The sequence below is a fragment of the Salvia splendens genome, chromosome 12, assembly GCF_004379255.2.
Source record: "Salvia splendens isolate huo1 chromosome 12, SspV2, whole genome shotgun sequence".
Classification (NCBI taxonomy): Eukaryota; Viridiplantae; Streptophyta; class Magnoliopsida; order Lamiales; family Lamiaceae; genus Salvia; species Salvia splendens.
Window position 1 is genome coordinate 4854818 of NC_056043.1, and position 17261 is coordinate 4872078.

The window sequence follows — 17261 nt, forward strand, 5'->3', positions numbered from 1 at the left end:
CGGAGGAGAAGGGGATTTTGTGAGGCGGTGAACGAATTGGAGCTGCGAAACGAAGATTTTGAACGCTGATATGGCGCCGCCTCATTGGTTGGGTCTGGATCAGAGATATTTGGTGCATTTCGTTCCTTATTTGTAGTAGTTATGTTATTAATTTCGTAGTCTCTATTTAACAACCAGGATCCGTGGCGCAATGGTAGCCCGTCTGACTCTAGATCAGAAGATTGCGTGTTCGATTCACTCTGGGTTCAATCCCGATCCATATGGATTTCTTTCTTCATTTTTATTTTTGGAGAAATTTTATTATGGAATACTACTCCTGTATAAAATCGCTATGCTCTAGAAATTTCCATCCTACATAACATGTGAAAAGGGTTTTAAATTGTGTAGACGTTTAGTACTCCATGTTTCAATATTTTACATACCTAAACAAGCACACTGTAAGAGCACCCACCACCGTGCTCTTGCCAGCGAGTTCGGTTGTAGGCCCGACCCCACTTTTTCTGCCTGCTCTCTGGCAAGAGCACAACACCCACAGCTGTGCTCTTCCGCAAGGACGAGCACAATTCAATTAAACAAAAACATTTCCATAATATTAAAATTCATTAAAAAAAACCTAAATAATATTACAAATGACAAATAATATAAAAACGACATAATTAAAATCCTAAAAATTAAAAATTACATAATTAAAATACTAAAAATAAAAAAACTACTACTCGTTGCCGAATTTCGCCAACATGTGTTTGATTAGGTCTTCTTGTAGCTCAATGTGTGTTCGGGTATCGCGCATTGTGTGTTTTGTCTCGATCCTCTGGCCCACCGCCGTATGCACACCTCGGCGTGGGGGAGACCTCGCGGTTGAGCTTCCGGCTTCATCCTCGTCGTAAAAGCTAGCCGCCTTCGGTCCTTCGTCGACTATGATCATGTTGTGTATGATAATACACGTGTACATGATGTCGGTGATATTATTCACGTACCAAAGCCGAGCCGGGGCCTTCACAATGTTGAATCGGGCTTGAAGGACCCCAAAGGCTCTTTCGACGTCTTTCCGCGCGGACTCTTGACGCTGCGCAAAAAGAACCCCTTTCGGGTCGTGCTGGTTGCTGAGCGTCTTCACGAAAGTCGACCACCTTGGGTAGATACCATCGGCGAGATAGTAACCCATGTGGTATGTATTTCCGTTGATGGTGAAGTCGATCGCCGGTGCTACACCATTCATCACATCATTGAAGAGTGGTGAAGAATAGAGCACGTTCAAGTCGTTGTTGGATCCGGCAACGCCGAAATATGCATGCCAAATTCATAGGCGGTAGTCGGCGACCGCCTCAAGGATAAGTGTTGGGTCGCCGCCTTTGTGACCGCTTAGGTGTTGCCCCCTCCAAGCAGTCGGGCAATTCTTCCACCTCCAATGCATGCAGTCAATGCTGCCAAGCATTCCGAGAAAGCCATGGACTGATTCGTGAAGACGAAGCAACCGTTGGCAATCATCGGTGGTGGGTACCCGAAGGAATTCATCACCGAAAGCTGAACGAAAGCCCTCGCAAAAAAATTTTAGACAAAGGATTCTAGTGGACTCACCGATATGCAAATACTCGTCGAAGAGGTCGGTCGTTTGCCCAGTAGCGAGTTGTCGGATGGCACACGTACACTTCTGCAACGGCGTGATACTTTACCGGCCGGCTGCATCTTGACCTGTTTGGAAGAATTCAACACGTGCGGACAATGTGTTGACAATTCGCATAAACAAGCGCTTTGACATGCGAAAACGGCGCCTGAAGTAATCTGCCGGAAACCGCGGCTGGTCGGCAAAGTAGTCGGCAACGAGCCTTTCGTGGGCTCCCTCCCGGTCACGATGGATGTAGCGGCGAGTTGATCTAGTTCGTTGAGGAGGAGGAGCGGGGGTATTCGCCGCGACATATGCTTCGTAAGCGGCACGATGTTGTTCGTAGTATTCTTGTTCTTCGCGCTCCGCTTCCGCCATAAGATGGGTGAAATTCATTTGAGGTTTTGAGTGAGAGATGAAGGTGTAGATAGTATGTATGAGAATTATGAATGAGAGATGATTTGATGTGATAAATGGATGATGAATGTGTGTATTTATAGATGATTTTGGGGAAAAAAAAATCAAAAAATTTCATAAAAACGGGCAAAATACGGCCACATTTTTGGGATTTGGAAAATATTTTTTTTATTTTTTATCAATTTTTAAAATTAAATACCGAATTTTTTTAAAAAAAAATTAAAAATATTCAAAGGCAACGGCTATGCCGTTTCCCAATCACGTGCCGCCACGTCACCTGTTCGCTGGCACGGACGTGCTCGATGCATCGAGCAGCGCCGTGCCAGCGGACGACCTCCTCCGTGCCGCACGGACGGACGGTATCCGTCCACCGTTGCAGATGCTTTAACAAATAGAGTACATGATTATATGAGCTTTGGCCAAACACCAAAAAGCAAGACCATGTGATATTAAATAACTTGATTTTGTGTTGTCGACCGTACTCTCTTCATACAGAGTGAGGTTTGTCAATTACATTACAATTATTGTACTCCCTCCGTCCCGCACTACTTACACTTATTTCCTTTCTGGGCGTCCCAAATTATTTGCACTCTTTACATATTTTGTAACAATTTATACCTACAGCCGTAATTGTTGATTTTGTCTATCACTCATTCCTTAATCTCCGTGCCCAAAAGGAAAGGTGCGAGTAGTGTGGGACAGAGGAAGTATTAAAGAACTTGATTAAAGATTGGTTGTTTTCCATTCCATTAACTAAATTATCCAAAACCCACTAAAAATGAAGAGAAACAGCAAATTGGAAAACGAAATTAAATTTGTCCAAGAGCAGAAAAGGTAACAAGTCCAATTTTTCACAAACCAAATATGACAAGATTCCTGACCTCCATAGCTATTGTTTGTTTTAAAATTTAATCATGACACACACTCATATCCCTAGTTGGATATGCACAACCATTTCACCATAACTATCTATCCTCACTGTACACCCTTCACTCATAGCATCTGATCATCACTTGACCAAACCTCTAAACTAGGATACCAAAATAAATTGCATTGCACAACATGACAACTATACACCTTCGTCCGGCTCGCATAACAAAACCCGCTCAGACAATAGTGTCGAGGTATGAGTACTCCCTTTGTCTGCCAAACTCAAGAAGGCTACCATATGTACGGTCCCACACTCCAATGAAGAGGGATTCTGTATCCGGACTAAATGACATACCGGATATCTCGCCAAAGAAATCGATTTCCTGCTCCTTCTCATACCCACTATTGACATCAAATACATGGACAAAATCTGCAGGTTCTGCCATAGCCATGAATCTGCCATCTGATGTATAGCGGATTGAACGAATGGCTCCAAGGTTTCCCTTCAAGGCAGTGACTGATGCTGAAAGATTCCGGATATCCCAAACTCGGCAGGTTTTGTCCTGGTTCCCGGTAGCAAAGGTCAATCCACCAGGGTGCCAAGCTGATGCAAATGAGTAGTCCAAGTGACCCTGAAAAGATGCAATTGCCTGCAAACATAGATACAAGATTAGGAACCCATCATTACTTAGCACGGAAGTCTCTGTGGTGCAAGGAAAGACTCGTATACCTTTCCAGTCCTGGAATCCACTAACATACCCGCCGGGTCATCACCAACAATAGCAAGAAGCTTACCATCGGGACTTAGGGAAGTATGCTGCATGAAGTAAAGTCAGGTTAACATCATCACGAAATATTAAAGGACTACACTTGCATTTGAAAATAACTCATGCAATTGTAGGCATAAATGACAATCTCAGGTTAGGCAACAAGATTTTGCACCCCAAAGTTGCAGAAAAAATGTTGAATTGGTCCCACCCCAATTAGCTACCTAGAAAAGTACTCCAATAATTCCCATCACAGTAGGGTTACTTTAATATACATATAGAGGCAGGTAACCAACTCACAAAAGCACACTTAAATAACTTGTGTACGTGCAAGTGTGTAATGTCAGTCTATAAACTGGTTGATATCAAAACACATATGTGAATGTACATGCACAAAAAGATGGCCAGAGACTCACATTGACTGGCCATGTAAATCGAAAATGGTTAGATGGTTGAAATTTCTCCATATCAAAGTCTCTAACTCCATTGTCATTATTCGAAGACACAAAATGCACTGCCCCACTGGAATAAGAAAGACACTTTCATGAATGGCCAACCAGCAAAACAAAAAGAAGGGGACAAAAAGAAAAGAAGGGGGGTCACAGGTAGAGAGAGAAACAAAAAATCCACAAACATAGGTAAAGAGCAGATACCTGCTAGATGTATATATCTCAACTGCATTAGTGATGGCATTATCTTCATAAGTAGTCCGAGTACAGTAGGAAACTCCAGGCCTATCCAGATTCTGCAACGAAACAGGAGGAAATGGATAGCTAATATTCTAGCAATAGTCATTAGTTTTGTGCGAGAAACTGAATAGTCAATTAAGAATTTATCACAACTACCACGAATGAAAAGAATAGTAAACAGATTATATCTGTTATATGCATATTTAGGACTGTCTGGCTAGTTGAAGGTATTTGTAAGTAAAAGTCCAGATTATTAGTTGAACGAATTGAAAGAATCTACAAATAGCATGTCTTTGCCAGTTAAAACTTAAATCCAATAACAATATAACTGCCAGCAGAAACCACACCACCTGTCAGTCAAGCAAAACAGTTTACCCGCAAAAGATGAGGGCAGAATATGCTGGACAAAGCAAAAATAAATAAAACTGTAACACCATTAAATAAAGATATTGTAATGAATGCACACCTTGCAGATAAGTTCCCCCTGAAAACCTCCAGCAACTAGCAACTTATCTTTCACTGCTACCGTGCTGACCTGAGTCTGGGTAAATCCTTCCAACAAGCTCCCAGGGTGTTTCTACATTAGGTAAGAATAATGAAATAAGTTAGATTGAAACACCTGCAGGACAATATTATACACGCAAAGAGTGTCTACTAGAAGCAAAACTGAGAGTAAGATGCTAAAGTGAAATACTACCTCACAAGGTGCTACATGTCCTGATACATTAAGAACTTCAGATTTGGTGCATGATAATGATGACCAATGCATGATAGAGAAATGAGACAGGAAGTAGACATCATGTTTTGATGTAGCCCATACCAAATTTCTCAGCTGCAAAAAAATATAAAAAATAAAAATCACATGTAAGCAATAGTAATCCAATTTCAACACTGTCAAGTCGTGGTAGAACAGAGAGAAGAAAAAAAGTCAACACATATTTAGGGACGATGCTCAAACCACCCGTTCAGGATTTAGGACTACTCAAACTGAGCCAACTGCTCCCCTAAACCCTCTGCTTTTCGAGCTATCCCATCAGACAAGTGAATTTACAAAATATATTCAGGGATGAAACAGAAAGTATTATGCATTACACATTATTCAGGCAAGCTCTTAAGGCCTCTACTTAAGACCACAAAAAAGAGTAAGAAAAGAAATTTTCCAAAATAACCAAAATAATATGGGAAAATATGCTCCCCAGAGAATCATAGACAAGGAGGATGTATTATTAGATGAGATACGGAAAATCGCTCAAGCATTGTACTCTTGAGACAATTTGTTTACGCACTCATTACTTAAATACGCCGTACAAATTCATACAAGAAAGGCATCTAAGCACTTAATGAATCGATAAAGAAAATATCCTCGGCAAACTATTTCAAATACCTGAAAATGTAAAATGGTAGATTTGGCAGATCTTGAATTTCGTCTGAACACATAGTACGGGCCTCCTTTTTCAGTAGATTTGCAATCCTATTTGAAACCGGAAAAGGAAATAAATTGAATTGCAAAGCAGAACCAACCAAGAAAATATTAAATAAAGCAACAAAATAAAGAATCTACCTTTTCTGACCCCTCTCCAGATTTAGGAATGTTTTCGTAATTCTTATATTGTTCTAGTCTAGTCTGCCTATATTTCTCTCTTGTCACATGCAGCCGCTCCCAGGGAATCCCTTGGATATCTCTGCCCTTTCTAGCTTGAGCCGCAGTTGTGTCTTGCATTCTATTATTCTGCGAGGAAAGAGGTGATGTTCAGCAATTCATATAGATTAAATCTGATTATCAATAAAGTGAGAGTATCAGATCAATGCTAAATGGGTAGCTCATCTAAAAGATTATATAGTAAATAGGTACCTTTTGATTTTTAGATAATATCACGCTTCTCACGTGCAAACTGGTTAACATTTCAGCAGAGCCACACACTGTAATTATTTATAAATGGCTGGCAGTGACGTTCGAACACAAGACATTTCATTTGGCTATCATGCAATATGAAAACTTTTAATGTAATTTTCATTTTTTAAATTAAGATAAGTTTAAAAAAAAGCAGCCACTAACAGTTCAATTTGCAAGTTAAAAAGTATGAACGAACCAAGTATTCATATTCGTCCATATCAGAATCTGAGCCACCAGCATCTCCTGCGTGGAACTCATCATCCATATCGTCATCTGCATCTTCCATCTCATATTCCTCTTCCATTTCTTCAGCTTCATTTCCTTGTTGATTGGACATGATCTACGTAGAAAGAACAATCAACGAAACTGCTCAATGACTACATATAATTAGCATTCACTTAGTCACAGATATCAAGACAGCTATAAGGATCGAGTTAAATGGTATGTCACATTTCATGATACATCATGAACGATCAAGTCAAAAATAGTAGTAAAAAATGATAGGTTGCAATAAATGTACTTAAGAGAAGAGTCGCTACACATTCCGCCTTATTTTGTGCATAAGGTCACGTAGGAAAGAACCAATCAATATAAACAGGTTTTATAGAACCGTTCAGCTTCTGATATCATTTAGGAACATGACCTAGAACTAACAACATAATTTATACAGTATATCATTAGTGCAGTCGAAGAATAATGTTTTTGAGACATGAAAACTGATTGGAGGGTGTACGCTACATTCTCAGTACCCCTATTATGACATTAATTATCATATTATATTAGGAGCACCAGTTCCCCGACTCTCGCAGTAACAGCGAACATCACGTAGAACAAAATGTAAGAGTAGAGATAATCTAAGCTTAACATTAACAGAAAATAAAGGTATCTCCAAGCATACATAAACTGAAACTAAAATTTGTTAATGACTAAACAAGCTACAAGAACAAAACTTGTGCACAAAAACAAAGGAAACAACACATGAGGATGCAGAACAATCGTTTCCGCAATATATTAATTGAACTCCATAATTTTAACACTGAAAAGGCAATAAATTAAATGAATTCCAAACGAGTAGTACAATTTTAAAACTGGAAAGGCCATATCGGTTGTGAAATAGTAGTAATTGACAAGCAAAAAATTGTGATCCCATTCGCACCCATTACAAAAATTCCTTCACAAGTTGACGAGGCAGAGATGAAACACGATTGCACAGAATTGAACACAATAAAAAAGCAGTGTTTTTCAACTACGGACAATAAGGCAACATGGTAAACATAAACCCTAGAATTCCAAACATGGTAGCATAAAAGTAACAGAGCAAAAGTCAAAATTCACACCACGGTAGACGCATTAAGCATGGTCGTTGGTGAACAATGCACAAGAAATAAATAGTTCTTCAGAAATCTAAACCAAGTGTCGAGATTCTGACCTCCCTGGGAATAGAGAAGTCGTATGGAATCAGGAAGGTGTTGGAATGAATTCCGATTGAGAGATGATGTTTGATTAGAAAACAAATTCGATAAAATCAGATTGTAAAATGGCGAAATTTGTGAGATAGGTCTAGAAGGAGAGAGAAAGGGGGGTGATGATATATATGAGCAATCTTTATCCACTGGTTTTAAGCGAGTTTCCAATCTAACAAGAAATGAAAGGGACGCTTGATTTTATGCAGTGATTTATTGTTATACTTTTAGGGTGAAAAATTAATTTTTTTTTTCTTTTTTAGGTATCTTTCTTTGTATAATAACGACAATAATTTGATTAATAATAGTAATATTAACATTTGCTGTAAGAGAAAAAGACACACAAATGGCAGTCTAATATTAATAAAATCAAAATAATAATATTAACTCGTAAAATTACATAAATTATACTTTGTCGCATGATTTTGACTCTTTTTATGAAATTACCATAAAAGTAGAAAGTTGATATATTTGTATTTGAAAATGGAGTAAAATTTAGAAGAAAAAATGTTGAAATTTTCTTCAAACTTTTGGGCACGAAGCTTAACAAATAGCGTTAGAATGGATAAATGAAAATAAAATAAAAAGTTAGAGAAATAAATGAGAATAAAATATATAATAGAATAAAGTAAGAGTGATTAGATGTTTTTTAAAAAAAAAGAAGAAGAAAATAATTAAACATTGTTAGGACGTCCTAAAAAAATAGGATTAAACTTAGTTGGGACGGAGAGAGTAATTATTTACCATATTACTTCCAATCCATGAGAGATATGAAAGAGGAAATATGAGAGTAAAACGCATTTGGACTCTTTATTACTAGAAAATAAATCAAGTTAATGATGACCTGCTTATTGACTTGACACCCGACACCTCTTGTGATCATCAGTAACATGGTGAGAAAAAATTTAGTGGTCAATCCAATCCACGGTGCTATTATAAAGTGGTGTGTCACACTAGTTATTTTATGGTAATTGGAAATATAAAGAGGGCTACATCCAACTAGATACTATATAATTATTTATGAAACATTCATTGTACCACTATTATGGAAAATTGCATAATCTAAGCATGGACATTACCAATATATTTTCAGGGTGAGTTATATTGCTAACTCAATTCTAAATTGCTAACTACAACTGAATGATAGACATTGGATCATGAAATCAAGGCACAAGATCATGTATCCATGAATATCAATACAATACACATAAAATGTCAATTAGGGGTATTTATGTCAATCGACAAAAAGTTAGTTATAACCAACTTTCAAAAAACATCCAAAAACTTTAAATGATTATAACTATCTCAATTTAAATTATTTTTTTTACACAACTTATATCAAGTTAAAAATAATTTTATAAGGATTCTAACGAGATCTCACTTGCATATGTTCCGATGTCAAAATTTGAAAAAAAAATCTTGAATTTTCGTATTTCTTGGGTAGCAGTTTAATGTCAATATAGCTATCATAATATGTCAATATGATACATATAAAATGTTAATGCTAAATTGTGTTGACATATTCAATGAATCGTATTGATATGTTTAATGCACTATATTGACATTTTGATCAAAAACCATAATTGTGGTGATTTTCTTATCTTTTTAAATTTAAATAATAATAAAACGAAATTACACGTGGCAATTTTTAGACCACTAGATCTCTACTAATCTTATAATTTTAAATTAGTTGTAGTTAGCAATTAATGGTTGCGTTAGCAATTGATCACACCCCATGTATAAATATATATATATATATATAATTGAAAATTTTACATAAAATTTAAAAAGTATGACCATAATTTAATATTTTAAATATTATTTTTGTGTATATAATGGATTATAAATATACTCAATAGCTTAATATGTAAATAAAAATTAAATTATAGTCATGCTATATATATATATAGGGATGTATTCAGATCATTTTTCTATCTTTTATTCTATTGTTCTTATTAATCTCAGCCCCACGATTTTGTCATCTGACGGTTAGATTGATGCCACGTGTCATTTAATAATACAGATTTTCAGTTGAATAATGCACACCAACTAATAATGCACCATTATAGTGTGATAATGTAAATTTTCATTCTAATAATGTACACCGACCAATAATGCAGATTTTTCGTCAAATAATGCAGATCATCACAACCATCCAATTCAATGATCCAAGGCTGTGATCTGATTGAAGTTTGCACTGAAAAGCTGTGAAGGACCTTAACACACCATATACAACTCTCTCTCTATATATATATATGTATATATATATAAAAGAAAAAAAAATCATACCCATTAAAAATACTAAAAATACTAGTAACGAAGTGTTGTATGTATTTTTTTGGTTGTTTATTATGTGTATATATAAATATGCAATACAATGCATATACTAGTAGTAATTTTCAAAAGAAAAAGAAAATCATACCCATAAAATATACTAACAAGTGTTGTATGTTATATGGGGTGCGTTATATTGCTAACTTTTTTAAGTTGCTAACTCTGCTAACTCATTAACGCAGTGTATTAAAAATATCAACACGATAACATTAAAATGTCAACACGGTATATTGAAATGTCAATAAAATTATGTGTTGACATTTTAATGTCATCGTGTTGATATTTTTAATACATTGTGTTGATGAGTTAGCAGAGTTTGCAACTTAAAAAATTAGCAATTGATCATACCCATTTTATTATATTATGCATTAATATGCAATATAATGTATAGCATTAATTTCCACATTTTAGATTATTTAATTTATAGTAGTAAAATGAATGTTTCCTAAATGGATTGCATGTCTAGCTGGATGTGGGCTTCTTCATATTTTCATATGTCAAAAAATAGTAATTGGTTGAATACACCTACCTCATAATCCGACTGTGGTGTAGATGGTCTACTGAAATTTTTTCTCAAGATGACATAATAAATAATTCTTAACTGTATTTTATTCCCATATCTCCTCTTTCATACGCTTATACATAATTGACTTGATACCTATATTCCTATTTATCTGTTTATGTTTTACTAGATATACTCCAAATCAATAAGAGATCTCAAAGGGAGGGGAGTAGTATTTTTCTTCATAGAGGTGGTTTGTTTCTGAAATTCTTTAGAGCATTGGAAGCCGAATGATATGGATGGTGGAAGTTAATCCCATCATTTGTTACTTCATCCGATCTCATAAATATCTTTGATTCGATCCAAATTTTCAGAAATATAAAAAAAATTAATAGAGTATGCATGGATCACATATTTATATTTTGTTTGATAATAATATGGAGTATGAATGACATGAATAAGTGAAATATGAGGTCTATTTATAAAAAGTGTAAAAATAAAATTAGATATTTAATGATGAACATATCAAAATGATAATATAAGACATTTAATTGCTAACGAATGGAATATACCACGGGTGTGTGTTGTTATCGTAGAGAATGTGTTGACCACCTCAACTTATTCACGCCGTTTGTTTCCACCTATTATGCCAAACAAAAGTGTCTACTTTCACTTGTAATTAGCAATGATTATATATCAACTTGCTTTTGCAAATCAAATTAAATAGGAGTATGATATAAAATCAAAATTAGCGAAATACAAAAATATCAGTTTAAATATAACTCCCTTTTAACACTAGGAGTAATTTGAATTTTACAATAGTTAATAACAAAAGAATACAGAGTTGCCCGTGCAAACCATCAAACAAATAGCAGCGAAAGAACGAGGAGGAGGGCCGTCACAGGCAGCAACTTGTATTCGATCTGAACTCCACTGTTAACCTTAGCTTTCTCTTGTGCAGATCCCGGACCTGGTGCGTCGCATGCGAGGCCAAGCTTGCCCTCACGGCACTCACTGGAGAATAGGCCCGGTGGATACTTCCCGGAGAGGTTGATATAGCTGAACATGGTTGAAGCACAGTCATTGGACAAGTCATTCAACTCGTCCGAAAATGGACAGGCGAACTCCTTCAAAGCTGGGCAGCACAAGCTTGGTGGGTATTTAGGTCCCTTGCATTTGCTGGTGATGATAGTGTAGTTCTGAAACTCGAAGTTCACAGGGCATGCTGCCACCACAGGTTGGTTAACCATCAAGCACAAAATCAGTTTTAGTTACGCAAAATTATTCGATACAGTATCAAGGAACAATACCCTTCTTGTGAAACAGAGTAGATGTGCATATTCCATTCTCTATATCACTTTTTGCATCACTTTACTAAGTTACTTACATAGATAGATGTTGGGATTATGTTGATCACTACTGTGCACACACACACATATTGCACGCACACAACATTGCACATGCAACACATACCAAAATTTCAAATTTTGATTGATTTTTTGACATACCATATAAAGAAGTTGAAATTGGAACACAATTTATATCAATTACTTGATGTTTACCAAACATCAAAATGATACCAAGTGACCTATAAAGCAATTTAGCATCATTTCAATGAAGTGGCATTTGGATAAAACCCCTTTCTCCCTTAACCATGACATTCTCCAATAGATAAAAGAAGATCAAAGAAACTCTGCTCAAGTGTATTTTAGTACTCACTTCAAAATAATCTAGCTAGAAAACGAGGAAAACATTGACAACATCCAAACCTACCCTAGTTTAAATTTCCATATATATTTCTAACGGGGACAAAATGTTAGCCACTCAAACTTCACAAATGAGAACCAAACTGTGCTTGTTCTAACTTTTCAACCTAAAAAGTAGTTTTACTCTCAACCATTTACACCAAATTCAAATTTTATAATTTTTAGTATATGTCCCACAAATTTTTTGCAATAGCACCATATTTGGTGTTGTTCCATAAAACAAAATCCAAAATTGGATTTGGGTTTGGTGTATGGTTGGAAAAGTTTTCTCCACCAAAATTGAGTTTTGGAGATGGTTACAAAACCCAAACTAAACTTCTCAAATTTCATATTGCTACTTATGCTTAATTTCCAACCATTTATTTCACCAGATCACATTCTCAAGGTTTTTTCCGAGATTTTGGTTTCTATTTGAAGGACCAAACACTCAATGCTACTCAAATTTTCCTCTCTCATCAAATTTGGCTCAAATAAAACATCAATTCGGTGAATTAGGGCAGGAAATAACTTCCTTCACCCCAATTTTATCATTGAAGAACTATTCACAATTTCTATAACCTATTCATGCTGGAAAGCATATTTACTTCTTAAGAAACAAGCTAAAACGTGAAAATTTTAAAAAAGGCATCAGAAAATGAAGTATTTGATTGCAATCAGAAATTTTCCATATTTTGAATTACATCTAGGAAACAATCAAATAACCAACAGATTTAAATAACACAATCCAAAAAAAATTGGAAATTAAGGATGAGAGAGAGAGAGAGAAATAAAACCTACATTTCTTAGCTTGAAGGAGCCTTCTCTCACTCAAAACCGAAGATCCAAATACAGCATCTGCGTCGGTTAAAACAAGATAAGATCAACAATCAGGAAGGTACACATTATCAGGCAAAAATTAAACAGAGAATCCGAAAAACAAACCTGAAATGAAAGTGGAAGCGCAGAGAGAGGTAGAGAGCGAGAGACAGAGAGCCAGAATCAAATAGAGCTTCGTGTGACTTGAATCCAGCATGTTTGTGGTATAGATGACTCGACTCCGTTTGGTTTGCCGATCCAATTAAATCAATGTGTGTAACCTGAAACTGTCGCAAAAAAAGTGCTCGAGGTGGAAACAGTAGTTCCGTTGCAGATCCCTTTCTCTCTCTAGATTTCCGGTAAATGCAATAAATGAGCTAAGAGTTATTAACTGATCAAGATCAACAGCTGATTTAGCTTTTGGGTTTGGATAGATAACTGATGAAGAGAGATGGAAATTTTATGTAAAATATTTAAATTATTAAAGTGGTAATGGTTGGAATAAATGAAAGACAGCCCACTGCCAGATAATAACGCCATATCATTTTCTTGCGTTTCCGTTTCCGTTTCCGTTTCCGTTTCTACACCAACTATATGTTTGTTTTAGTAGTAGTACCAAGTATTATAAAAAAAAATTAGGATTTTGAGCAGGTATTCAAATTTCTGTTTCGATTTTTGCTCGATCTTCTCTCATCCAAAATTTTATGATAAATTAATCAAATTCGAGTCCGAAATTCAAAAATCTAAGACTAAAAGTTTAAAATTTTGGAAATCTAATAATATCAAATTCTGAAAATCTAATAACTAAAATACCATTAGAATTGTTCAACATATATATATATATATATATGTTTAAATTTGTTAGATAATTGTATTACTATATTTTTATTATATGGAGTGTTGGGATTTACGCACACACAAGGCTTTCACACACTCAATAAGATCACACACACACTCACTGTTGTATGAGATCACACAATGCAGAAACACACACACTCACACTTTGAGTATTGAAGATGATAATCTTGGAGAGAAACTGGAAAACTCTTTATTGATTGAACTCTACTATAAACTACATACACGGTGAGCTATTTAAAGCTCTACAATCAAGTAGCAACTGCTACTAACTAACTACAAGAAGAATCAAGAAAGCAAGAAGAATAACCGCTACATCTCAGCTAACTAACTGCTGCTCCAACGGCTAGTTCGGCTAGGTTGCTTCTTCCTTCTCGGTTCAAGACCGAACTCCTTCCTCGGCTCAAGACCGAACTCCTTCCTCGGCTCAAGACCGAACTCCTTCTCGGCTTACAACCGAACTCTTCCTTCTCGGCTCACAACCGAACTCTTCCTTCTCGGCTAGTTCCAGCTCAAAGCCGAGCTTCCTTCTTCTGCCTTCTTCTTCTCGGCTAGTTCCAGGCTAGTTCCAGCTCGGTAAGCCGAGCTTACCGAACTCTGCCTTCTTCTTCCAACTGAAATGAGCACTCCATTATTACAATTCTCCACCTGAGGGCTCATCTCAGTTCTTGCACAAACATTGTTCAACTTCTTGCAATGATCAAACTTGTCTCTACCTAGAGACTTTGTTAGCATGTCAGCCGGATTGTGCAAGGTGTTAATCTTAATCACCTTCACTCTCCCCTTTTCAATCTCATCTCTAATGAAATGCAACTTTATGTCTATGTGCTTGCTCCTTTCATGAAAACCCGGATGTTTAGCCAAGCACATAGCTGAGCTGCTGTCACAATGAATCATCATTGTCTTTTGGTCAAAACCAAAGCCAGAAATCACTCCCTGAATCCAAAAACTCTCCTGTACAGCTGCAGTGAGAGCTATATACTCTGATTCTGTTGTTGAGAGAGCAACAACACTTTGCAGACCTGATTTCCAGCTGATTACAGTTCCAAACATGGTGAAAAGATAACCTGTTTGGGACTTTCTGTTGTCCAGGTTTGCAGCATAGTCTGCATCACAATAGCCCTGCACAACCTCCTCAGATTCACCTTCCCAGTCATTGAAGACAATCCCCCAGTCCTTAGTTGACTTCATGTACCTCAATATCCACTTAAGAGCATTCCAATGCTCCTTCCCCGGGTCTGCCATGTATCTGCTAGTCACTGAGATAGCATGAGCAAGATCTGGTCTTGTACAAATCATAGTATACATAACACTTCCAACCACACTAGCATAAGGGATAGCCTCCATCTCATCAGCCTCTTGCTTAGTTTTAGGGGCCTGCTCCTTTGAAAGCTTAAAACTCTGGGACAGAGGAGTTGATGCAGCTTTTGCATTTTCCATTTTGAATCTCTGCAAAACTTTCTCAATATAGTCAGTTTGCAGCATCCACAGCTTCTTGCAGCCTCTATCTCTCTGAATATGTATGCCTAGGATCTTCCTTGACTCTCCTAGATCCTTCATTTCAAAGCTTGACTTCAGATCTTGTTTAACTTTCTGAATTTCTGTCATAGAAGGCCCTGCAAGTAGCATATCATCCACATAGAGTAATAGGTAGGCAATGGGGGTCTTGCATGCCTTCTTGATGTAAATGCAATCATCATATTCTGACTTGGAGAAGCCAATCTTCTTCATCTGTGCATCAAACTTCTTATTCCACTGTCTAGGACTTTGCTTAAGTCCATAAAGACTTTTCTGTAACAGGCACACCTTGCCTTCTTCTCCAATCTTCACATAGCCCTCTGGCTGTTCCATGAAGATAGTTTCCTCTAGATCTCCATTTAGGAAGGCTGTCTTCACATCAAGCTGTTGTAGCTCCCAGTCAAGCTGATTCACCACAGCCAATAGGATCCTAATTGAAGTGTGCTTCACAACAGGTGCAAACACTTCATTGAAATCGATTCCCTCCTGCTGTGTAAAGCCTCTAGCCACCAGCCTTGCCTTGAACCTGACTCTATCCTTATCAGTGGTCTCAATCTTTCTTTTAAACAACCACTTACAGCTTACCAGCCTCCTTTCCTTACCATCTGTACTCAGCTTGGATTTGTCCACCAAAATCCATGTTTTGTTCTTGAGTAAAGACTCTATTTCCTCATTCATGGCTTCAATCCATCTTTCTCTATCTTTACTCTGCATAGCTTCTTTATATGTGAGTGGATCTGCGCCATCAATACTTTCAGCTGCACACAGAGCATAATACACAACATCAGAGAACCTTGTTGGTGGCCTTGTTTCTCTTCTAACTCTGTCCCTTGCAAGCTGATAGTCTCTGATAGAGTCTGATATAGACTCACCAGCCTGGTTGCCCTGAGTTGGAGCCTCTTCTTTATCTGAATCAGACTCACTCCCTGAGTCAATAACTCCACCTGCTCCTAGGCCAACCCCCACAGGCTCCACCTTGAAGAAATCACCCTCATCTTCATTGGAGTCCAGCTTATCTTTCAGGAATGGCATCTGATCCTCCAAGAACACCACATCCCTACTCACCAAGACCTTCTGCTTACCGGGCTCAATACACCAGAGCCTATACCCCTTAACACCCCTTTGATACCCCAACATAATACATTTCAGAGCCCTAGCTTCAAGCTTGCTTTGCCTAGCATGAGCATAGGCCACACACCCAAACACCTTGTACTTTGAGTAGTCACTATGAGCTCCATACCACATGTAATCAGGAGTTTCAGATTTCAGGGCAGTAGATGGGCATTTATTGATGAGATAGGCTGCTGTATACACAGCCTCACCCCAGAACCTGCTGCTCAAACCAGAACCAAGAAGCAGGCACCTCACCCTCTCTAGGATTGTCCTATTCATCCTCTCCACAACACCATTTTGCTGAGGATTACCAGGAACAGTCCTATGCCTCTTCATACCCTTCTCTTTACAAAACAGATCAAACTCAGCAGACAAGAACTCTAGGCCATTGTCTGTTCTTAAGCATTTAACACTTCTACCCTTCTCTAGCTCAACCTCCTTACACCATATCTTGAACTTTGTGAGTGTTTCAGATTTTTCTTTAAGAATATATACCCACAACTTCCTTGTATAGTCATCAATGATAGCTAGATAATACTTTCCTCCACCAATTGAACACACCGGTGAAGGCCCCCAAAGATCACTATGTATGTAGTCTAAAGGGGCTGTAGAAGAGTGAATACCTGTAGGATAGGGTGCCTTCTTAGCCTTTCCAAGTATACACTGCTCACAGGG

At 37.2% G+C, this 17261-nt stretch overlaps 2 protein-coding genes across 5 annotated transcripts; both read right to left on the reverse strand.

Annotated features, from left to right (window-relative positions):
* Positions 1 to 2816: 2816 nt before the first annotated feature.
* LOC121759245 (uncharacterized WD repeat-containing protein C2A9.03-like) lies at positions 2817 to 7868 on the reverse strand. 4 transcript variants are annotated; one of them, XM_042154762.1, is made up of 10 exons: positions 7578 to 7868; positions 6437 to 6580; positions 5908 to 6075; positions 5731 to 5817; positions 5044 to 5178; positions 4813 to 4923; positions 4311 to 4402; positions 4074 to 4179; positions 3621 to 3707; positions 2817 to 3540 (listed from the first exon to the last, which is right to left on the reverse strand). In XM_042154762.1, the coding sequence occupies exons 1-10, from the start codon at positions 7596 to 7598 to the stop codon at positions 3127 to 3129; spliced, it is 1365 nt and encodes a 454-aa protein (XP_042010696.1). In that variant the 5' UTR covers positions 7599 to 7868; the 3' UTR covers positions 2817 to 3126. The 4 variants fall into 4 exon arrangements, with proteins under 4 accessions (XP_042010696.1, XP_042010697.1, XP_042010698.1 ...); XM_042154763.1 differs by having other exon boundaries at positions 7670 to 7867; XM_042154764.1 differs by lacking the exon at positions 7578 to 7868 and adding an exon at positions 6199 to 6286 and having other exon boundaries at positions 6437 to 6578.
* Positions 7869 to 11253: 3385 nt separating this feature from the next.
* Positions 11254 to 13603, reverse strand: LOC121759539 (GPI-anchored protein LLG1-like). The gene is made up of 3 exons (XM_042155158.1): positions 13227 to 13603; positions 13083 to 13139; positions 11254 to 11764 (listed from the first exon to the last, which is right to left on the reverse strand). Exons 1-3 carry the CDS (start codon positions 13315 to 13317, stop codon positions 11400 to 11402), a joined length of 513 nt encoding a protein of 170 aa, XP_042011092.1. The 5' UTR covers positions 13318 to 13603; the 3' UTR covers positions 11254 to 11399.
* Positions 13604 to 17261: the final 3658 nt, after the last annotated feature.